The sequence below is a fragment of the Ascaphus truei genome, unplaced genomic scaffold (genome assembly GCF_040206685.1).
Source record: "Ascaphus truei isolate aAscTru1 unplaced genomic scaffold, aAscTru1.hap1 HAP1_SCAFFOLD_807, whole genome shotgun sequence".
NCBI classification, from domain to species: domain Eukaryota; kingdom Metazoa; phylum Chordata; class Amphibia; order Anura; family Ascaphidae; genus Ascaphus; species Ascaphus truei.
In genome coordinates, this window is record NW_027457142.1 from 1 (window position 1) to 25,275 (window position 25,275).

At 44.5% G+C, this 25,275-nt stretch overlaps 1 protein-coding gene across 1 annotated transcript in view; it reads left to right on the plus strand.

The window, feature by feature from the left end:
- Positions 1–5,147: 5,147 nt before the first annotated feature.
- The window catches only part of LOC142486292 (unconventional myosin-IXb-like), a 45,692-nt gene continuing 25,564 nt past the window's right edge, over positions 5,148–25,275 (plus strand). The window contains exons 1-2 of the mRNA XM_075584918.1: positions 5,148–5,838; positions 7,995–8,207. Of these exons, the coding sequence (XP_075441033.1) occupies positions 5,630–5,838; positions 7,995–8,207 (422 nt within the window). The 5' untranslated portion in view covers positions 5,148–5,629. The remainder of the gene's footprint in view (positions 5,839–7,994; positions 8,208–25,275) is intronic.

Here is a 25,275-nt window from a genome sequence, read left to right on the forward strand (position 1 = left end):
AAGGTAGGGGGGGGCGTCAAAGGGAGGGGGGGGCGTCAAAGGGAGGGGGGGGCGTCAAAAGGAGGGGGGGGGGCGTCAAAGGGAGGGGGGGGCGTCAAAGGGAGGGGGGGGGCGTCAAAGGGAGGGGGGGGCGTCAAAGGGAGGGGGGGCGTCAAAGGGAGGGGGGGGGGCGTCAAAGGGAGGGGGGGGCGTCAAAGGGAGGGGGGGGGCGTCAAAGGCATGGATTCCTCCCCCTGCATTTCCTGCAGTGGACAGGAGGGGGGGGGCAGTGGACAGGAGGGGGGGGCAGTGGACAGGAGGGGGGGGGCAGTGGACAGGAGGGGGGGGCAGTGGACAGGAGGGGGGGGGCAGTGGACAGGAGGTGGGGCAGTGGACAGGAGGGGGGGGGCAGTGGACAGGAGGGGGGGGCAGTGGACAGGAGGGGGGGGCAGTGGACAGGAGGGGGGGGCAGTGGACAGGAGGGGGGGGCAGTGGACAGGAGGGGGGGGGCAGTGGACAGGAGGGGGGGGGGCAGTGGACAGGAGGGGGGGGGCAGTGGACAGGAGGGGGGGGCAGTGGACAGGAGGGGGGGGGCAGTGGACAGGAGGGGGGGGGCAGTGGACAGGAGGGGGGGGGCAGTGGACAGGAGGGGGGGCGGCAGTGGACAGGAGGGGGGGGGGCAGTGGACAGGAGGGGTGGGGGCAGTGGACAGGAGGGGGGGCAGTGGACAGGAGGGGGGGGCAGTGGACAGGAGGGGGGGGGGCAGTGGACAGGAGGGGGGACAGGAGGGGGGACGCAGTGGACAGGAGGGGGGACGCAGTGGACAGGAGGGGGGCGCAGTGGACAGGAGGGGGGGGCAGTGGATAGGAGGGGGGGGCAGTGGACAGTGACACACACACACACACACACACACACACACACACACACACACACCTCAGTTGATGCGCCCTTTCTCAGTTCCGTTTGGCGCCGGAGGTGGGGAGCGACACCTACCTGTACTTCCGGGCGCCGCCACCGTCTGACTCAGCGCCGCGAGGGAGGAAGGGGGTCCGCCATCTTACGCGCCGCGTGGAAGCTGCGGGAAGCGAGGTGATTTGGAGCGGGGAGGGGGGAGAGGTGATTTGGAGCGGGGAGAGGTGATTTGGAGCGGGGAGAGGTGATTTGGAGCGGTGAGGGGGAGAGGTGATTTGGAGCGGTGAGGGGGGAGAGGTGATGCCGCTGGGGAGGGGGAGAGGTGATTTGGAGCGGGATGGGGGAGAGGTGATGCCGCTGGGGAGGGGGAGAGGTGATGCCGCTGTGGAGGGGGAAGAGGTGATGCCGCTGGGGAGGGGGAAGAGGTGATGCCGCTGGGGAGGGGGAAGAGGTGATGCCGCTGGGGAGCGGGGAGAGGTGATTTGGAGCGGGGAGAGGTGATTTGGAGCGGGGAGAGGTGATTTGGAGCGGGGAGAGGTGATTTGGAGCGGTGAGGGGGGAGAGGTGATGCCGCTGGGGAGGGGGGAGAGGTGATTTGGGGAGGGGGAGAGGTGATGCCGCTGGGGAGGGGGGAGAGGTGATTTGGGGAGGGGGGAGAGGTGATTTGGAGCGGGGAGGGGGAGAGGTGATGCCGCTGGGGAGGGGGGAGAGGTGATTTGGAGCGGGGAGAGGTGTGTGTGTGTGTGTGTGTGTGTGTGTGTTTGTGTGTGTTTTATTTATTTTTTTGTACCTTTGGCCCGTCACTCCGCCTCAGGCCAATGAGAGGTGTGGGGGGCGGGCCAAGGGGGTGGTGTGAGTGTGTGAGGCCAATGAGAGGTGTGCGGGGGCGGGCGGGCCAAGGGACCAATGAGATTGCCGCTAGGGACACCGGACATCCAGACAGGCAGGCAAACATACAGTGCTTTCACTAATATAGTATATAAGATACTTTTTACCCAGGAGCAGGAGGAGGGGGCCAGTCTCTGTATGAAATTCGAGCACAAACTGTTCAAGGATCTCTGCCTTGGTACGCTGTTCTGGTTGTATCCACAAGTGGTGGGCTATGGCCCAGGGTCTGTCTCTGTGTATTTGACTGTCCGGACCACTGCCGGTAGGTCTCCGGGGTGAGGCCTAGATGATCCAGAATGGCAGCCTTTAGTCTCTGATAGTCCGTGGCCTCGTCTGCCGGTAGAGCCTGGTTGGCTGCCTGCGTTTCTCCTATGAGGTTTGGAGCCAAAGTCGTTACCCAGCGACCAACTGTCCAGCCCTGGGCAGTGGCTACCCTTTTAAAAGAGAAGAGGAAAGCCTCTGGGTCTTCTGTTGGCTTTATTTTAGGCAGCATCACCAGCGATTTATTTGGAATCTATGGTCTGACTGAGACTGCACCTGGAGCCAGCATGTGGAGGAGCTTTTCTGTTTGCTGAGCCTGCTTGCTGGTGCAGGAACTGAGAAAACATTTCCTCCATTTTTTTAATGTGTGCCCTTTGGATGCATGGGCCATCCAAGATCCCACTTCGCACCACCTGTGGCAGGACGGCTTCGCAATAGGGTCAGTAGGAGTCCCAACCAGTGAGTAAGGCTTTTAACTCCAGTGGTTTATTTTCCACAATCAAATAAACATTAGGCACACTGTCCCTTTAAGGCAAACAAACCATAAATAAAACCCTACTCCATTAGGGGACTAACTATACAGAAGGTCCCTATCTCTCCTCTGGGTAGCTAGCCTACTTCCAGGTTAAACAAGATTATGCAAATATCTGCAGTGAAAATATATAAAGTCCTTATCTGTGTTTGGGGAGCTTTGTCCCTAGAGAGTCCAAGTAATCCCTTCTGGATACTGCAACAGCAGCTTTAATTCCTCTGCAGGGTTAGGAGGCTGGTTACTAGTAGACAGGGCTGTGTCCAGCAGGCTTGTCTCAGCTTGTGGCAAACCTCTGTCTGGGGGAGCAGAACCTCCGGCGTACTTCCTGGTTTGGAAAAGTCTCTCTCCCTTCCTGCTCAGGTCTGGCATCTTATACAGCTGCCTGACAGCTACCTTAACTCAGCCCTGATGCCCAGGTATCTCTGTGTTAACCCTCTGACTGGTGGTTTCAGACGTCAGAGGTATGTTTCCCATGCATAATTGACAGCGAATGACTTCACCCTGTCACAATCATCCTCCTTCAGAGCTTTTTCAGGATGGTCATGGACAGGAAAGCCTTCCTGAGAATGAAACTCGCTGCTGTGAGCATACAGATGAGGTCAACACCCTAGTGTTAGCTGGATGACCGCTGCACCCTGCATAGAGCACAATCCGAGGCCTAACCCAGGGGTGCGCAAACTGGGGGGCACAACATTTTCAGAGTGCGGCGCTTAGAAGCCCCATGCTCTTCCCCACAACATTTAAATTAAATGCCGGGGGAGAGCGCGAGGCCTCTGTAAGGCTCTTACTTTGTCTCCGGCGGCTTCTTGTGGGTGCAGACAAAGCTTGCTTACCCCTGGCTTAAACCTTTCACTGTCAGGGAACAATGTGTTGCAGGCATCTCCGGCAGTGAAAGGATTAATCATACTACGTATTCAAACCTTGTTTTTTTTGTTTGTTTTGTTTTTCCCTGTATATAGTTTAAAAAATAAATTATATTAAAAAAACACGGATTGCTCTTTCCAACACGGTTTTTATTTTTAAAATCTGATGCTTTGTTCAGGAGATAGAAGCTTATGCAATATTAAGTGTCTGGGAGGTTAAAATAGAGCTCTCCCCAGGGCCCAGTGCTGTATAAAGTTTACCATGGTAACATCTGAAGCAAGAGATTAATGGAGACATAATTTCTAACTGTAGCCAGGTCCCCTCTGGCTCCCCGGTTCCCCGCCCTCTCTCCTCTTAACTCCGCTGCTGCCGTGTGGTTGCGGGTGGCGGCGAGCTCGCCAGCGGCCCCTCTGCAGGGTGCCGCCATGTTGGATTGGTGCATACGCATGCGCAAAGGCTCACGCAGAAAGTGCGTGGCGGCCATTGAAGGGTTGCACATGCGCAGTGGAGTGAGCGCACATGGCGGCCCATAGGTGCTTAGGGGCAGGAGTACCACACGACGCCAGGGAGCCAATCGCTCGGCTAGGTCTCCTGCAGGAGATACTATTTTGTGGCTGGAATAGGAAGTGTCAGTAAGTGCTGGGACAGGACAGGGGTAGGAGGTATGTGAACAGGGGTCTGTGACCCTCTGCTCTAGGCCAGATTCCCCCTAGGCCCCAGCTAGGCCCCGGCTCCATCAATTAGTTTGTAGCTGCTACAGGGACAGGCCCTTAGGTAGGGACCCTGCCCCACTAGCTAGTAAATAGATCAGGGACACAGCTGGGACCTGGGACCAGATCACTCCTGCTGACAAAGACTGTCATCAAGGTGGGACACTCCAGCGGGAAACCACACCACGCGGAGGCAGACTCGTCGCGGAGGCTATCGTTGGATCAACGCATCCCTTGTCTGTTCAGTCGGCGCGTCCGGTTGCTGGAGCACCCGGCAGGTACCTTACAGAACGTGCACCAACTGTACTACACTCCATTTAGTGGGCCGCGCAGTCACACACATTGGGGTGGGTGTGGGACCTTGTGGGACTGGGATTCTCTGGACACAGTGTGGGTTACACGGTGGTGGGGTACAGCCGTGTGAGGCGTGTGGCAGTTGTATCTTTAGTCACATAGAGTTATAAGGTATTATAGAGTATAAGATATGTTACAGTAAAGGCCTTTCTATTTTACATTGTGTGTGTTCATTGTTTGGGTCCTGTGAGGGGCTCCTCCCACTACGTTGGGATCCCTCTCAGGTGGAGGCGCTGCACCAAGGTTGTAAGTATATCACCCTAGGCTCCCCGTGGCAGAGGCTTAAGACCCTGTGAGCCAACAGGTAAAGGGCAGCACCAGTAGCCATCTTGTTTACGGGGAAACAGGGCTACATAACACTTAAAAGATTTTTTTAAAGAGCAGAACCTGCTGAGGCAGCGAAATACTAACATTTATCATATTTATCCTGATCAGTCCCTAAAAAACCTCCCTGAGAGCCTCGGTAACCACATTGGGACTCTATGGAATAGATTATATAGTCAGTTTAGTTTATATCAATGTCTGTTATTTCAGCGTTTAACGTATATAATGTGTTTATATTAACCAGCAGCCAATAAGTGGCTAATAGGGCTATTGGCCATTACTATGGGGGAGTGAGGCTTGTGGGGGAGCCCATGTTGGGGGTAGGGGCCTCGGTAAGTGCCAGTGACATACCAAATAAGACATAAGTGAACTCTAAAGGTTAATGGACATAGGTGGGAGTTCAAAGATTGATCCGCTTTTGAGATCTCATGAGTATCTGCAGAGATTTCTGAGGTTTTCTTAGGATCTTTAATATAAAAGGGTGTTGGAGACCCGGGTACAATATCCCACATTGTAGAGTCCCACCTATTCCTGAGCCACCATATGCCTTTTGTCACAGAATGCCGTGACGGTCGCCATGGTCTTGATCATCTTTACAAAAAATGCATCTTTAGAATGTTCCGTGGCTGGAACTTCACTGCATTTCAAACACTAACATTTCAGGGATGAGACCTCAAACTTTGATAACTCATAACTGGTGCCTGCTTCTTCTGCGATAAGGAGCTGCCTCTGTTACCAAATTGCTTTAAGACCACTTTGGCAGTGTGTGGGTTAGCGCGCAGCATCCATTGCTCCATGCCTGGATATGGCGACCTGCTGCTTTGCCATGTGTGTGCCTCTGCAGACACGCTGGAGGTCGTTCCGTGTAAGACGGCAGCTGGACCACAGGCAGAGTGCCGTGGCGTTTATCCACGCTTTGTGGAGGGGATGCAGCCAGCGACGGAGGTACAGGAGACACATTCAAGATATCACGCTGCTCCAGGCCCTGTGCAGAGGCTACTTGCAGCGACGGAGGTACGGGGGGGGGAGGGATGGGGACGGACATGGGGGGCAGTGGTTTTAAAGCAGTAATGTGCTCTTCTCACCGTGAAATGTAACCGCCTTCTCTCATTTTTAGCATTGCTGCGGTTTGCAGCAACCCCGCTCATTAAGAAAAAAAATTGAATTTTGTAAATATGAGTTGCCGACAATTTGTCTCGTGGGGAGATTAAAATGGCTGCAATCCACTAAGAGTAGCATCTGTTGCATACACATATACATATACACATATACATATATACATATACATATACATATATATATATATATATATATATATATATATATATATATATATATATATATATATATATATATACATAGATATATACATACATATATATAAAACAACTGTAAATATTACTGTATGTTCATTTGCATGTCTTAGACAGGTCTGCAACCCTTGCTGCAGTGGAAGCGCTGTATGCTGGGCGATAATGGGGAAAGACAGGGTTGCAGACCTGTCTAAGACATGCAAATGAACATACAGTAATATTTACAGTTGCTTTATGCTTTACTGTGGAGGGTTTTTGTCACTTTTTTTACCCACCATAACCTTAATAATAGTGGTGATTACCTAGTCTAGTCTCAAACCTGCTTAGCCATTAAGACCAACCTCACACTGATGATACCCATCAAGGTTGAAACATGTCTGTGAGTGGGTTTAATGGCTTTGCATCTCATCCCAGCCTCTGTCTAAAACAGCATGCATTGGCTTGAGGATTTGCTTGTGTAATACGAGCTTGAGACAAAAGGTGGCACTGAGTGTTCATTTGCATGTCATTTCCCAGTATCCCTTGCTGCAGTGGAAGCGCTGTATGCTGGGCGACAATGGGGAAAGACAGGGTTGCAGACCTGTCTAAGACATGCAAATGAACATACAGTAATATTTACAGTTGCTGTATGCTTTACTGTGGAGGGTTTTTGTCACTTTTTTTTACCCACCATAACCTTAATAATAGTGGTGATTACATATATATATATATATCTGTATGAATGTATATATAATAGTCTGATTTCTGATTAGCTAAGCTTGTTGACTACTGTACCTGTGTGTACTCCGATGTATCATCCACGATGTAACATTAATGAAAAGAAAGAAATGGCGGGTGAGCAATGTCCGCCACCATTCACCCACATTAAGAAGGCAGGTGTTGCCATGGTAACAGATTATGCCGGTGAAATATGGTAATAAACAGATGCAAACTCGGCAGAAAATCAAGATTTAGTTGAAATGAAACATTAGAGATTAACACGGCAGGAGCTGCCAAGGTGTCATTTTTTGTGACTTACTACCTGTGTTATGTTCTATGGGATGTTACACATTCGTCCATCAAGTTCAACCTACGCTAAATGTGGATGACAGATACTTTATCCTATAACCCTATTTACAGTATATTGATCCATAGAAAGGCAAACAAAAAACCCCAGTAAAATATCATCTAATGATATCTCATTAGGGGAAAAATAAGTCCATTCCTGACTCCAAGAATTGGCAATCACATTACTCCCTGGATCAACATCTTTCCCATGTATACTTATTTGGTATATCCCTGTATTTCCTTTCTAAAAAGATGTCCAACCTTTTTTTTACACATCTATTGTATCTGCCATCACAGTCTCCATGGGTAATGAATTCCACATTTTCAAAATTATCATATCCCCTCTTAGCTGCCTCTTTTCTAATGTAAAAAAATCGAATTTAGCTAGCCTCTCCTCATAAATCAGATTATTTGTCCCATGTATTAATTTGGTGGCTCTTCTCTGCACTTTCTCCAATTTATAATGTCTTTTCTAAGGACTGGTGCCTACAATTGTACTCCATATTTAAGGTGTGGTCTTACTAATGCTTTGTAAAGGGGCATAATTATGTTTACTTCCCTTAAATCCATTGGCCATTTATTGTAAGATAAGATCTTGTTTGCCTTTGCAGTTACTGCATGACTTTGGGCACTATTGCTGTACACTATTTTGTACATTAACCTCTTGTGTGGAACCGTATCAAAGCCTATGCAAAATCTAAGTAGATCACAATAATTTAGTATTTTCTATAAATACTTTTTAGTGTAATTTTCAATCCCCAATATAATAGTGGTTGGATGGTAATGTTAATATAATATCCGTCTTACCAGGTACAAGGAGATGGTGTCTGAGAAGAGGAGACAGGAAGCCCTTGAACGAGAAGAGGAGCATAAATGGAGACATGACAACTCTGATGGAATGCAGAAGGCAGAAGAAGAGGAGAAAGGAGGGAGAAGGCAGAACGAGGTGGGGCAGGGGGAAGCAGAGGTGATGCCCGAGGAGAATCCAGGGGAGAGCCTAGAGAGCAAGGAGAAGCTGACAGAGTAAGGACCTGCAGATATGTGGCATATCGGTCTGTGTGTACTTGTATCTGTATGATTCACTTATCAGAGAGAGTGACTGAGCATGGACTTCCCTTCCATCCATTGCCCATTTATTGTAAGATAAGATCTTGTTTGCCTTTGCAGTTACTGCATGACTTTGGGCACTATTGCTGTGTACAAGCACTCCTAAATCCTTCTCCATCAAGGATTCCCCCAATTTATCCCCATTTAATTTGCAAGTCTCCTGTTTATTCTTGTTTCTCAAATGCATAACCTTACATTTATCTGTATTAAACCTCATCTGCCATTTACCTGCCCAAGTTTCCAGTCTCCCCAAGTCCTTCTGGAGAGAAATTACATCCTGCTCTGATTCTACTACCTTACACAATTTAGTTTCATCAGCAAAGATTGAGACTTTGCTCTCGATGCCAACCTCAAGGTCATTAACAAACAAGTTAAAAAGCAGGGGTCCCAGTACCGATCCCTGAGGTACTCCACTCACGACTTTAGCCCAACCTGAAAAAGTTCCATTTACGACAACTCTATGTTGTGTATCCTTCAACCAGTTTTCAATCCAGGTGCAAATATTTTTAGAGTCCAATTTGCTTTATTTTGTACATTAACCTCTTGTGTGGAACCGTATCAAAGCCTATGCAAAATCTAAGTAGATCACAATAATTTAGTATTTTCTATAAATATTTTTAGTGTAATTTTCAATCCCCAATATAATAGTGGTTGGATGGTAATGTTAATATAATATCCGTCTTACCAGGTACAAGGAGATGGTGTCTGAGAAGAGCAGACAGGAAGCCCTTGAACGAGAAGAGGAACATAAATCGAGACATGACAACTCCGATGGAGTGCAGAAGGCAGAAGAAGAGGAGAAAGGAGGGAGAAGGCAGAACGAGGTGGGGCAGGGGGAAGCAGCGGTGATGCCCGAGGAGGAGAATCCAGGGGAGAGCCTAGAGAGCAAGGAGAAGCTGACAGAGTAAGGACCTGCAGATATGTGGCATATCGGTCTGTGTGTACTTGTATCTGTATGATTCACTTATCAGAGAGAGTGACTGAGCATGGACTTCCCTTCCATCCATTGCCCATTTATTGTAAGATAAGATCTTGTTTGCCTTTGCAGTTACTGCATGACTTTGGGCACTATTGCTGTGTACAAGCACTCCTAAATCCTTCTCCATCAAGGATTCCCCCAATTTATCCCCATTTAATTTAGCAAGTCTCCTGTTTATTCTTGTTTCTCAAATGCATAACCTTACATTTATCTGTATTAAACCTCATCTGCCATTTACCTGCCCAAGTTTCCAGTCTCCCCAAGTCCTTCTGGAGAGAAAGTACATCCTGCTCTGATTCTACTACCTTACACAATTTAGTATCATCAGCAAAGATTGAGACTTTGCTCTCGATGCCAACCTCAAGGTCATTAACAAACAAGTTAAAAAGCAGGGGTCCTAGTACCGATCCCTGAGGTACTCCACTCACGACTTTAGCCCAACCTGAAAAAGTTCCATTTACGACAACTCTATGTTGTGTATCCTTCAACCAGTTTTCAATCCAGGTGCAAATATTTTTAGAGTCCAATTTGCTTTATTTTGTACATTAACCTCTTGTGTGGAACCGTATCAAAGCCTATGCAAAATCTAAGTAGATCACAATAATTTAGTATTTTCTATAAATACTTTTAAGTGTAATTTTCAATCCCAAATATAATAGTGGTTGGATGGTAATGTTAATATAATATCCGTCTTACCAGGTACAAGGAGATGGTGTCTGAGAAGAGCAGACAGGAAGCCCTTGAACGAGAAGAGGAGCATAAATGGAGACATGACAACTCCGATGGAGTGCAGAAGGCAGAAGAAGAGGAGAAAGGAGGGAGAAGGCAGAACGAGGTGGGGCAGGGGGAAGCAGAGGTGATGCCCGAGAAGGAGAATCCAGGGGAGAGCCTAGAGAGCAAGGAGAAGCTGACAGAGTAAGGACCTGCAGATATGTGGCATATCGGTCTGTGTGTACTTGTATCTGTATGATTCACTTATCAGAGAGAGTGACTGAGCATGGACTTCCCTTCCATCCATTGCCCATTTATTGTAAGATAAGATCTTGTTTGCCTTTGCAGTTACTGCATGACTTTGGGCACTATTGCTGTGTACAAGCACTCCTAAATCCTTCTCCATCAAGGATTCCCCCAATTTATCCCCATTTAATTTGCAAGTCTCCTGTTTATTCTTGTTTCTCAAATGCATAACCTTACATTTATCTGTATTAAACCTCATCTGCCATTTACCTGCCCAAGTTTCCAGTCTCCCCAAGTCCTTCTGGAGAGAAAGTACATCCTGCTCTGATTCTACTACCTTACACAATTTAGTATCATCAGCAAAGATTGAGACTTTGCTCTCGATGCCAACCTCAAGGTCATTAACAAACAAGTTAAAAAGCAGGGGTCCTAGTACCGATCCCTGAGGTACTCCACTCACGACTTTAGCCCAACCTGAAAAAGTTCCATTTACGACAACTCTATGTTGTGTATCCTTCAACCAGTTTTCAATCCAGGTGCCAATATTTTTAGAGTCCAATTTGCTTTATTTTGTACATTAACCTCTTGTGTGGAACCGTATCAAAGCCTATGCAAAATCTAAGTAGATCACAATAATTTAGTATTTTCTATAAATACTTTTTAGTGTAATTTTCAATCCCAAATATAATAGTGGTTGGATGGTAATGTTAATATAATATCCGTCTTACCAGGTACAAGGAGATGGTGTCTGAGAAGAGCAGACAGGAAGCCCTTGAACGAGAAGAGGAGCATAAATGGAGACATGACAACTCCGATGGAGTGCAGAAGGCAGAAGAAGAGGAGAAAGGAGGGAGAAGGCAGAACGAGGTGGGGCAGGGGGAAGCAGAGGTGATGCCCAAGAAGGAGAATCCAGGGGAGAGCCTAGAGAGCAAGGAGAAGCTGACAGAGTAAGGACCTGCAGATATGTGGCATATCGGTCTGTGTGTACTTGTATCTGTATGATTCACTTATCAGAGAGAGTGACTGAGCATGGACTTCCCTTCCATCCATTGCCCATTTATTGTAAGATAAGATCTTGTTTGCCTTTGCAGTTACTGCATGACTTTGGGCACTATTGCTGTGTACAAGCACTCCTAAATCCTTCTCCATCAAGGATTCCCCCAATTTATCCCCATTTAATTTGCAAGTCTCCTGTTTATTCTTGTTTCTCAAATGCATAACCTTACATTTATCTGTATTAAACCTCATCTGCCATTTACCTGCCCAAGTTTCCAGTCTCCCCAAGTCCTTCTGGAGAGAAAGTACATCCTGCTCTGATTCTACTACCTTACACAATTTAGTATCATCAGCAAAGATTGAGACTTTGCTCTCGATGCCAACCTCAAGGTCATTAACAAACAAGTTAAAAAGCAGGGGTCCTAGTACCGATCCCTGAGGTACTCCACTCACGACTTTAGCCCAACCTGAAAAAGTTCCATTTACGACAACTCTATGTTGTGTATCCTTCAACCAGTTTTCAATCCAGGTGCCAATATTTTTAGAGTCCAATTTGCTTTATTTTGTACATTAACCTCTTGTGTGGAACCGTATCAAAGCCTATGCAAAATCTAAGTAGATCACAATAATTTAGTATTTTCTATAAATATTTTTAGTGTAATTTTCAATCCCCAATATAATAGTGGTTGGATGGTAATGTTAATATAATATCCGTCTTACCAGGTACAAGGAGATGGTGTCTGAGAAGAGCAGACAGGAAGCCCTTGAACGAGAAGAGGAGCATAAATGGAGACATGACAACTCCGATGGAGTGCAGAAGGCAGAAGAAGAGGAAAAAGGAGGGAGAAGGCAGAATGAGGTGGGGCAGGGGGAAGCAGCGGTGATGCCCGAGGAGGAGAATCCAGGGGAGAGCCTAGAGAGCAAGGAGAAGCTGACAGAGTAAGGACCTGCAGATATGTGGCATATCGGTCTGTGTGTACTTGTATCTGTATGATTCACTTATCAGAGAGAGTGACTGAGCATGGACTTCCCTTCCATCCATTGCCCATTTATTGTAAGATAAGATCTTGTTTGCCTTTGCAGTTACTGCATGACTTTGGGCACTATTGCTGTGTACAAGCACTCCTAAATCCTTCTCCATCAAGGATTCCCCCAATTTATCCCCATTTAATTTAGCAAGTCTCCTGTTTATTCTTGTTTCTCAAATGCATAACCTTACATGTATCTGTATTAAACCTCATCTGCCATTTACCTGCCCAAGTTTCCAGTCTCCCCAAGTCCTTCTGGAGAGAAAGTACATCCTGCTCTGATTCTACTACCTTACACAATTTAGTATCATCAGCAAAGATTAAGACTTTGCTCTCGATGCCAACCTCAAGGTCATTAACAAACAAGTTAAAAAGCAGGGGTCCTAGTACCGATCCCTGAGGTACTCCACTCACGACTTTAGCCCAACCTGAAAAAGTTCCATTTACGACAACTCTATGTTGTGTATCCTTCAACCAGTTTTCAATCCAGGTACAAATATTTTTAGAGTCCAATTTGCTTTATTTTGTACAGTAACCTCTTGTGTGGAACCGTATCAAAGCCTATGCAAAATCTAAGTAGATCACAATAATTTAGTATTTTCTATAAATACATTTTAGTGTAATTTTCAATCCCCAATATAATAGTGGTTGGTGGTATAATAGTAATAGAATGTTAATATAATATCCGTCTTACCAGGTACAAGGAGATGGTGTCTGAGAATAGCAGACAGGAAGCCCTTGAACGAGAAGAGGAGCATAAATGGAGACATGACAACTCCGATGGAGTGCAGAAGGCAGAAGAAGAGGAGAAAGGAGGGAGAAGGCAGAATGAGGTGGGGCAGGGGGAAGCAGCGGTGATGCCCGAGGAGGAGAATCCAGGGGAGAGCCTAGAGAGCAAGGAGAAGCTGACAGAGTAAGGACCTGCAGATATGTGGCATATCGGTCTGTGTGTACTTGTATCTGTATGATTCACTTATCAGAGAGAGTGACTGAGCATGGACTTCCCTTCCATCCATTGCCCATTTATTGTAAGATAAGATCTTGTTTGCCTTTGCAGTTACTGCATGACTTTGGGCACTATTGCTGTGTACAAGCACTCCTAAATCCTTCTCCATCAAGGATTCCCCCAATTTATCCCCATTTAATTTGCAAGTCTCCTGTTTATTCTTGTTTCTCAAATGCATAACCTTACATTTATCTGTATTAAACCTCATCTGCCATTTACCTGCCCAAGTTTCCAGTCTCCCAAGTCCTTCTGGAGAGAAATTACATCCTGCTCTGATTCTACTACCTTACACAATTTAGTATCATCAGCAAAGATTAAGACTTTGCTCTCGATGCCAACCTCAAGGTCATTAACAAACAAGTTAAAAAGCAGGGGTCCTAGTACCGATCCCTGAGGTACTCCACTCACGACTTTAGCCCAACCTGAAAAAGTTCCATTTACGACAACTCTATGTTGTGTATCCTTCAACCAGTTTTCAATCCAGGTGCAAATATTTTTAGAGTCCAATTTGCTTTATTTTGTACATTAACCTCTTGTGTGGAACCGTATCAAAGCCTATGCAAAATCTAAGTAGATCACAATAATTTTGTATTTTCTATAAATACTTTTTAGTGTAATTTTCAATCCCCAATATAATAGTGGTTGGATGGTAATGTTAATATAATATCCGTCTTACCAGGTACAAGGAGATGGTGTCTGAGAAGAGCAGACAGGAAGCCCTTGAACGAGAAGAGGAGCATAAATGGAGACATGACAACTCCGATGGAGTGCAGAAGGCAGAAGAAGAGGAGAAAGGAGGGAGAAGGCAGAACGAGGTGGGGCAGGGGGAAGCAAAGGTGATGCCCGAGAAGGAGAATCCAGGGGAGAGCCTAGAGAGCAAGGAGAAGCTGACAGAGTAAGGACCTGCAGATATGTGGCATATCGGTCTGTGTGTACTTGTATCTGTATGATTCACTTATCAGAGAGAGTGACTGAGCATGGACTTCCCTTCCATCAATTGCCCATTTATTGTAAGATAAGATCTTGTTTGCCTTTGCTGTTACTGCATGACTTTGGGCACTATTGCTGTGTACAAGCACTCCTAAATCCTTCTCCATCAAGGATTCCCCCAATTTATCCCCATTTAATTTGCAAGTCTCCTGTTTATTCTTGTTTCTCAAATGCATAACCTTACATTTATCTGTATTAAACCTCATCTGCCATTTACCTGCCCAAGTTTCCAGTCTCCCCAAGTCCTTCTGGAGAGAAATTACATCCTGCTCTGATTCTACTACCTTACACAATTTAGTATCATCAGCAAAGATTGAGACTTTGCTCTCGATGCCAACCTCAAGGTCATTAACAAACAAGTTAAAAAGCAGGGGTCCCAGTACCGATCCCTGAGGTACTCCACTCACGACTTTAGCCCAACCTGAAAAAGTTCCATTTATGACAACTCTATGTTGTGTATCCTTCAACCAGTTTTCAATCCAGGTGCAAATATTTTTAGAGTCCAATTTGCTTTATTTTGTACATTAACCTCTTGTGTGGAACCGTATCAAAGCCTATGCAAAATCTAAGTAGATCACAATAATTTAGTATTTTCTATAAATACTTTTTAGTGTAATTTTCAATCCCCAATATATTAGTGGTTGGATGGTAATGTTAATATAATATCCGTCTTACCAGGTACAAGGAGATGGTGTCTGAGAAGAGCAGACAGGAAGCCCTTGAACGAGAAGAGGAGCATAAATGGAGACATGACAACTCCGATGGAGTGCAGAAGGCAGAAGAAGAGGAGAAAGGAGGGAGAAGGCAGAATGAGGTGGGGCAGGGGGAAGCAGCGGTGATGCCCGAGGAGGAGAATCTAGGGGAGAGCCTAGAGAGCAAGGAGAAGCTGACAGAGTAAGGACCTGCAGATATGTGGCATATCGGTCTGTGTGTACTTGTATCAGTATGATTCACTTATCAGAGAGAGTGACTGAGCATGGACTTCCCTTCCATCCATTGCCCATTTATTGTAAGATAAGATCTTGTTTGCCTTTGCAGTTACTGCATGACTTTGGGCACTATTGCTGTGTACAAGCATTCCTAAATCCTTCTCCATCAAGGATTCCCCAAATTTATCCCCATTTAATTTGCAAGTCTCCTGTTTATTCTTGTTTCAAAAATGCATAACCTTACATTTATCTGTATTAAACCTCATCTGCCATTTACCTGCCCAAGTTTCCAGTCTCCCCAAGTCCTTGTGGAGAGAAATTACATCCTGCTCTGATTCTACTACCTTACACAATTTAGTATCATCAGCAAAGATTGAGACTTTGCTCTCGATGCCAACCTCAAGGTCATTAACAAACAAGTTAAAAAGCAGGGGTCCCAGTACCGATCCCTGAGGTACTCCACTCACGACTTTAGCCCAACCTGAAAAAGTTCCATTTATGACAACTCTATGTTGTGTATCCTTCAACCAGTTTTCAATCCAGGTGCAAATATTTTTAGAGTCCAATTTGCTTTATTTTGTACATTAACCTCTTGTGTGGAACCGTATCAAAGCCTATGCAAAATCTAAGTAGATCACAATAATTTTGTATTTTCTATAAATACTTTTTAGTGTAATTTTCAATCCCCAATATAATAGTGGTTGGATGGTAATGTTAATATAATATCCGTCTTACCAGGTACAAGGAGATGGTGTCTGAGAAGAGCAGACAGGAAGCCCTTGAACGAGAAGAGGAGCATAAATGGAGACATGACAACTCCGATGGAGTGCAGAAAGCAGAAGAAGAGGAGAAAGGAGGGAGAAGGCAGAACGAGGTGGGGCAGGGGGAAGCAGAGGTGATGCCCGCGAAGGAGAATCCAGGGGAGAGCCTAGAGAGCAAGGAGAAGCTGACAGAGTAAGGACCTGCAGATATGTGGCATATCGGTCTGTGTGTACTTGTATCTGTATGATTCACTTATCAGAGAGAGTGACTGAGCATGGACTTCCCTTCCATCCATTGCCCATTTATTGTAAGATAAGATCTTGTTTGCCTTTGCAGTTACTGCATGACTTTGGGCACTATTGCTGTGTACAAGCACTCCTAAATCCTTCTCCATCAAGGATTCCCCCAATTTATCCCCATTTAATTTGCAAGTCTCCTGTTTATTCTTGTTTCTCAAATGCATAACCTTACATTTATCTGTATTAAACCTCATCTGCCATTTACCTGCCCAAGTTTCCAGTCTCCCCAAGTCCTTCTGGAGAGAAAGTACATCCTGCTCTGATTCTACTACCTTACACAATTTAGTATCATCAGCAAAGATTGAGACTTTGCTCTCGATGCCAACCTCAAGGTCATTAACAAACAAGTTAAAAAGCAGGGGTCCTAGTACCGATCCCTGAGGTACTCCACTCACGACTTTAGCCCAACCTGAAAAAGTTCCATTTACGACAACTCTATGTTGTGTATCCTTCAACCAGTTTTCAATCCAGGTGCCAATATTTTTAGAGTCCAATTTGCTTTATTTTGTACATTAACCTCTTGTGTGGAACCGTATCAAAGCCTATGCAAAATCTAAGTAGATCACAATAATTTAGTATTTTTTTTAAATACTTTTTAGTGTAATTTTCAATCCCAAATATAATAGTGGTTGGATGGTAATGTTAATATAATATCCGTCTTACCAGGTACAAGGAGATGGTGTCTGAGAAGAGCAGACAGGAAGCCCTTGAACGAGAAGAGGAGCATAAATGGAGACATGACAACTCCGATGGAGTGCAGAAGGCAGAAGAAGAGGAGAAAGGAGGGAGAAGGCAGAACGAGGTGGGGCAGGGGGAAGCAGAGGTGATGCCCGAGAAGGAGAATCCAGGGGAGAGCCTAGAGAGCAAGGAGAAGCTGACAGAGTAAGGACCTGCAGATATGTGGCATATCGGTCTGTGTGTACTTGTATCTGTATGATTCACTTATCAGAGAGAGTGACTGAGCATGGACTTCCCTTCCATCCATTGCCCATTTATTGTAAGATAAGATCTTGTTTGCCTTTGCAGTTACTGCATGACTTTGGGCACTATTGCTGTGTACAAGCACTCCTAAATCCTTCTCCATCAAGGATTCCCCCAATTTATCCCCATTTAATTTGCAAGTCTCCTGTTTATTCTTGTTTCTCAAATGCATAACCTTACATTTATCTGTATTAAACCTCATCTGCCATTTACCTGCCCAAGTTTCCAGTCTCCCCAAGTCCTTCTGGAGAGAAATTACATCCTGCTCTGATTCTACTACCTTACACAATTTAGTATCATCAGCAAAGATTAAGACTTTGCTCTCGATGCCAACCTCAAGGTCATTAACAAACAAGTTAAAAAGCAGGGGTCCTAGTACCGATCCCTGAGGTACTCCACTCACGACTTTAGCCCAACCTGAAAAAGTTCCATTTACGACAACTCTATGTTGTGTATCCTTCAACCAGTTTTCAATCCAGGTGCAAATATTTTTAGAGTCCAATTTGCTTTATTTTGTACATTAACCTCTTGTGTGGAACCGTATCAAAGCCTATGCAAAATCTAAGTAGATCACAATAATTTTGTATTTTCTATAAATACTTTTTAGTGTAATTTTCAATCCCAAATATAATAGTGGTTGGATGGTAATGTTAATATAATATCCGTCTTACCAGGTACAAGGAGATGGTGTCTGAGAAGAGCAGACAGGAAGCCCTTGAACGAGAAGAGGAGCATAAATGGAGACATGACAACTCCGATGGAGTGCAGAAGGCAGAAGAAGAGGAGAAAGGAGGTAGAAGGCAGAACGAGGTGGGGCAGGGGGAAGCGGAGGTGATGCCCGAGAAGGAGAATCCAGGGGAGAGCCTAGAGAGCAAGGAGAAGCTGACAGAGTAAGGACCTGTAGATATGTGGCATATCGGTCTGTGTGTACTTGTATCTGTATGATTCACTTATCAGAGAGAGTGACTGAGCATGGACTTCCCTTCCATCCATTGCCCATTTATTGTAAGATAAGATCTTGTTTGCCTTTGCAGTTACTGCATGACTTTGGGCACTATTGCTGTGTACAAGCACTCCTAAATCCTTCTCCATCAAGGATTCCCCCAATTTATCCCCATTTAATTTGCAAGTCTCCTGTTTATTCTTGTTTCTCAAATGCATAACCTTACATTTATCTGTATTAAACCTCATCTGCCATTTACCTGCCCAAGTTTCCAGTCTCCCCAAGTCCTTCTGGAGAGAAATTACATCCTGCTCTGATTCTACTACCTTACACAATTTAGTATCATCAGCAAAGATTAAGACTTTGCTCTCGATGCCAACCTCAAGGTCATTAACAAACAAGTTAAAAAGCAGGGGTCCTAGTACCGATCCCTGAGGTACTCCACTCACGACTTTAGCCCAACCTGAAAAAGTTCCATTTACGACAACTCTATGTTGTGTATCCTTCAACCAGTTTTCAATCCAGGTGCAAATATTTTTAGAGTCCAATTTGCTTTATTTTGTACATTAACCTCTTGTGTGGAACCGTATCAAAGCCTATGCAAAATCTAAGTAGATCACAATAATTTAGTATTTTCTATAAATACTTTTTAGTGTAATTTTCAATCCCCAATATAATAGTGGTTGGATGGTAATGTTAATATAATATCCGTCTTACCAGGTACAAGGAGATGGTGTCTGAGAAGAGCAGACAGGAAGCCCTTGAACGAGAAGAGGAGCATAAATGGAGACATGACAACTCCGATGGAGTGCAGAAGGCAGAAGAAGAGGAGAAAGGAGGGAGAAGGCAGAATGAGGTGGGGCAGGGGGAAGCAGCGGTGATGCCCGAGGAGGAGAATCCAGGGGAGAGCCTAGAGAGCAAGGAGAAGCTGACAGAGTAAGGACCTGCAGATATGTGGCATATCGGTCTGTGTGTACTTGTATCTGTATGATTCACTTATCAGAGAGAGTGACTGAGCATGGACTTCCCTTCCATCCATTGCCCATTTATTGTAAGATAAGATCTTGTTTGCCTTTGCAGTTACTGCATGACTTTGGGCACTATTGCTGTGTACAAGCACTCCTAAATCCTTCTCCATCAAGGATTCCCCCAATTTATCCCCATTTAATTTGCAAGTCTCCTGTTTATTCTTGTTTCAAAAATGCATAACCTTACATTTATCTGTATTAAATCTCATCTACCATTTACCTGCCCAAGTTTCCAGTCTCCCCAAGTCCTTCTGGAGAGAAATTACATCCTGCTCTGATTCTACTACCTTACACAATTTAGTATCATCAGCAAAGATTGCGACTTTGCTCTCGATGCCAACCTCAAGGTCATTAACAAACAAGTTAAAAAGCAGGGGTCCCAGTACCGATCCCTGAGGTACTCCACTCACGACTTTAGCCCAACCTGAAAAAGTTCCATTTACGACAACTCTATGTTGTGTATCCTTCAACCAGTTTTCAATCCAGGTGCAAATATTTTTAGAGTCCAATTTGCTTTATTTTGTACAGTAACCTCTTGTGTGGAACCGTATCAAAGCCTATGCAAAATTTAAGTAGATCACAATAATTTAGTATTTTCTATAAATACATTTTAGTGTAATTTTCAATCCCCAATATAATAGTGGTTGGTGGTATAATAGTAATAGAATGTTAATATAATATCCGTCTTACCAGGTACAAGGAGATGGTGTCTGAGAATAGCAGACAGGAAGCCCTTGAACGAGAAGAGGAGCATAAATGGAGACATGACAACTCCGATGGAGTGCAGAAGGCAGAAGAAGAGGAGAAAGGAGGGAGAAGGCAGAATGAGGTGGGGCAGGGGGAAGCAGCGGTGATGCCCGAGGAGGAGAATCCAGGGGAGAGCCTAGAGAGCAAGGAGAAGCTGACAGAGTAAGGACCTGCAGATATGTGGCATATCGGTCTGTGTGTACTTGTATCTGTATGATTCACTTATCAGAGAGAGTGACTGAGCATGGACTTCCCTTCCATCCATTGCCATTTATTGTAAGATAAGATCTTGTTTGCCTTTGCAGTTACTGCATGACTTTGGGCACTATTGCTGTGTACAAGCACTCCTAAATCCTTCTCCATCAAGGATTCCCCCAATTTATCCCCATTTAATTTGCAAGTCTCCTGTTTATTCTTGTTTCTCAAATGCATAACCTTACATTTATCTGTATTAAACCTCATCTGCCATTTACCTGCCCAAGTTTCCAGTCTCCCCAAGTCCTTCTGGAGAGAAATTACATCCTGCTCTGATTCTACTACCTTACACAATTTAGTATCATCAGCAAAGATTGCGACTTTGCTCTCGATGCCAACCTCAAGGTCATTAACAAACAAGTTAAAAAGCAGGGGTCCCAGTACCGATCCCTGAGGTACTCCACTCACGACTTTAGCCCAACCTGAAAAAGTTCCATTTACGACAACTCTATGTTGTGTATCCTTCAACCAGTTTTCAATCCAGGTGCAAATATTTTTAGAGTCCAATTTGCTTTATTTTGTACAGTAACCTCTTGTGTGGAACCGTATCAAAGCCTATGCAAAATCTAAGTAGATCACAATAATTTAGTATTTTCTATAAATACATTTTAGTGTAATTTTCAATCCCCAATATAATAGTGGTTGGTGGTATAATAGTAATAGAATGTTAATATAATATCCGTCTTACCAGGTACAAGGAGATGGTGTCTGAGAATAGCAGACAGGAAGCCCTTGAACGAGAAGAGGAGCATAAATGGAGACATGACAACTCCGATGGAGTGCAGAAGGCAGAAGAAGAGGAGAAAGGAGGGAGAAGGCAGAATGAGGTGGGGCAGGGGGAAGCAGCGGTGATGCCCGAGGAGGAGAATCCAGGGGAGAGCCTAGAGAGCAAGGAGAAGCTGACAGAGTAAGGACCTGCAGATATGTGGCATATCGGTCTGTGTGTACTTGTATCTGTATGATTCACTTATCAGAGAGAGTGACTGAGCATGGACTTCCCTTCCATCCATTGCCCATTTATTGTAAGATAAGATCTTGTTTGCCTTTGCAGTTACTGCATGACTTTGGGCACTATTGCTGTGTACAAGCACTCCTAAATCCTTCTCCATCAAGGATTCCCCCAATTTATCCCCATTTAATTTAGCAAGTCTCCTGTTTATTCTTGTTTCTCAAATGCATAACCTTACATGTATCTGTATTAAACCTCATCTGCCATTTACCTGCCCAAGTTTCCAGTCTCCCCAAGTCCTTCTGGAGAGAAAGTACATCCTGCTCTGATTCTACTACCTTACACAATTTAGTATCATCAGCAAATATTAAGACTTTGCTCTCGATGCCAACCTCAAGGTCATTAACAAACAAGTTAAAAAGCAGGGGTCCTAGTACCGATCCCTGAGGTACTCCACTCACGACTTTAGCCCAACCTGAAAAAGTTCCATTTACGACAACTCTATGTTGTGTATCCTTCAACCAGTTTTCAATCCAGGTACAAATATTTTTAGAGTCCAATTTGCTTTATTTTGTACATTAACCTCTTGTGTGGAACCGTATCAAAGCCTATGCAAAATCGAAGTAGATCACAATAATTTAGTATTTTCTATAAATACTTTTTAGTGTAATTTTCAATCCCCAATATAATAGTGGTTGGATGGTAATGTTAATATAATATCCGTCTTACCAGGTACAAGGAGATGGTGTCTGAGAAGAGCAGACAGGAAGCCCTTGAACGAGAAGAGGAGCATAAATGGAGACATGACAACTCCGATGGAGTGCAGAAAGCAGAAGAAGAGGAGAAAGGAGGGAGAAGGCAGAACGAGGTGGGGCAGGGGGAAGCAGAGGTGATGCCCGCGAAGGAGAATCCAGGGGAGAGCCTAGAGAGCAAGGAGAAGCTGACAGAGTAAGGACCTGCAGATATGTGGCATATCGGTCTGTGTGTACTTGTATCTGTATGATTCACTTATCAGAGAGAGTGACTGAGCATGGACTTCCCTTCCATCCATTGCCCATTTATTGTAAGATAAGATCTTGTTTGCCTTTGCAGTTACTGCATGACTTTGGGCACTATTGCTGTGTACAAGCACTCCTAAATCCTTCTCCATCAAGGATTCCCCCAATTTATCCCCATTTAATTTGCAAGTCTCCTGTTTATTCTTGTTTCTCAAATGCATAACCTTACATTTATCTGTATTAAACCTCATCTGCCATTTACCTGCCCAAGTTTCCAGTCTCCCCAAGTCCTTCTGGAGAGAAATTACATCCTGCTCTGATTCTACTACCTTACACAATTTAGTATCATCAGCAAAGATTAAGACTTTGCTCTCGATGCCAACCTCAAGGTCATTAACAAACAAGTTAAAAAGCAGGGGTCCTAGTACCGATCCCTGAGGTACTCCACTCACGACTTTAGCCCAACCTGAAAAAGTTCCATTTACGACAACTCTATGTTGTGTATCCTTCAACCAGTTTTCAATCCAGGTGCAAATATTTTTAGAGTCCAATTTGCTTTATTTTGTACATTAACCTCTTGTGTGGAACCGTATCAAAGCCTATGCAAAATCTAAGTAGATCACAATAATTTTGTATTTTCTATAAATACTTTTTAGTGTAATTTTCAATCCCCAATATAATAGTGGTTGGATGGTAATGTTAATATAATATCCGTCTTACCAGGTACAAGGAGATGGTGTCTGAGAAGAGCAGACAGGAAGCCCTTGAACGAGAAGAGGAGCATAAATGGAGACATGACAACTCCGATGGAGTGCAGAAGGCAGAAGAAGAGGAGAAAGGAGGGAGAAGGCAGAACGAGGTGGGGCAGGGGGAAGCAGAGGTGATGCCCGAGAAGGAGAATCCAGGGGAGAGCCTAGAGAGCAAGGAGAAGCTGACAGAGTAAGGACCTGCAGATATGTGGCATATCGGTCTGTGTGTACTTGTATCTGTATGATTCACTTATCAGAGAGAGTGACTGAGCATGGACTTCCCTTCCATCCATTGCCCATTTATTGTAAGATAAGATCTTGTTTGCCTTTGCAGTTACTGCATGACTTTGGGCACTATTGCTGTGTACAAGCACTCCTAAATCCTTCTCCATCAAGGATTCCACCAATTTATCCCCATTTAATTTGCAAGTCTCCTGTTTATTCTTGTTTCTCAAATGCATAACCTTACATTTATCTGTATTAAACCTCATCTGCCATTTACCTGCCCAAGTTTCCAGTCTCCCCAAGTCCTTCTGGAGAGAAATTACATCCTGCTCTGATTCTACTACCTTACACAATTTAGTATCATCAGCAAAGATTAAGACTTTGCTCTCGATGCCAACCTCAAGGTCATTAACAAACAAGTTAAAAAGCAGGGGTCCTAGTACCGATCCCTGAGGTACTCCACTCACGACTTTAGCCCAACCTGAAAAAGTTCCATTTACGACAACTCTATGTTGTGTATCCTTCAACCAGTTTTCAATCCAGGTGCAAATATTTTTAGAGTCCAATTTGCTTTATTTTGTACATTAACCTCTTGTGTGGAACCGTATCAAAGCCTATGCAAAATCTAAGTAGATCACAATAATTTAGTATTTTCTATAAATACTTTTTAGTGTAATTTTCAATCCCCAATATAATAGTGGTTGGATGGTAATGTTAATATAATATCCGTCTTACCAGGTACAAGGAGATGGTGTCTGAGAAGAGCAGACAGGAAGCCCTTGAACGAGAAGAGGAGCATAAATGGAGACATGACAACTCCGATGGAGTGCAGAAGGCAGAAGAAGAGGAGAAAGGAGGGAGAAGGCAGAACGAGGTGGGGCAGGGGGAAGCAGAGGTGATGCCCGAGAAGGAGAATCCAGGGGAGAGCCTAGAGAGCAAGGAGAAGCTGACAGAGTAAGGACCTGCAGATATGTGGCATATCGGTCTGTGTGTACTTGTATCTGTATGATTCACTTATCAGAGAGAGTGACTGAGCATGGACTTCCCTTCCATCCATTGCCCATTTATTGTAAGATAAGATCTTGTTTGCCTTTGCAGTTACTGCATGACTTTGGGCACTATTGCTGTGTACAAGCACTCCTAAATCCTTCTCCATCAAGGATTCCCCCAATTTATCCCCATTTAATTTGCAAGTCTCCTGTTTATTCTTGTTTCTCAAATGCATAACCTTACATTTATCTGTATTAAACCTCATCTGCCATTTACCTGCCCAAGTTTCCAGTCTCCCCAAGTCCTTCTGGAGAGAAATTACATCCTGCTCTGATTCTACTACCTTACACAATTTAGTATCATCAGCAAAGATTAAGACTTTGCTCTCGATGCCAACCTCAAGGTCATTAACAAACAAGTTAAAAAGCAGGGGTCCTAGTACCGATCCCTGAGGTACTCCACTCACGACTTTAGCCCAACCTGAAAAAGTTCCATTTACGACAACTCTATGTTGTGTATCCTTCAACCAGTTTTCAATCCAGGTGCAAATATTTTTAGAGTCCAATTTGCTTTATTTTGTACATTAACCTCTTGTGTGGAACCGTATCAAAGCCTATGCAAAATCTAAGTAGATCACAATAATTTTGTATTTTCTATAAATACTTTTTAGTGTAATTTTCAATCCCCAATATAATAGTGGTTGGATGGTAATGTTAATATAATATCCGTCTTACCAGGTACAAGGAGATGGTGTCTGAGAAGAGCAGACAGGAAGCCCTTGAACGAGAAGAGGAGCATAAATGGAGACATGACAACTCCGATGGAGTGCAGAAGGCAGAAGAAGAGGAGAAAGGAGGGAGAAGGCAGAACGAGGTGGGGCAGGGGGAAGCAGAGGTGATGCCCGAGAAGGAGAATCCAGGGGAGAGCCTAGAGAGCAAGGAGAAGCTGACAGAGTAAGGACCTGCAGATATGTGGCATATCGGTCTGTGTGTACTTGTATCTGTATGATTCACTTATCAGAGAGAGTGACTGAGCATGGACTTCCCTTCCATCCATTGCCCATTTATTGTAAGATAAGATCTTGTTTGCCTTTGCAGTTACTGCATGACTTTGGGCACTATTGCTGTGTACAAGCACTCCTAAATCCTTCTCCATCAAGGATTCCCCCAATTT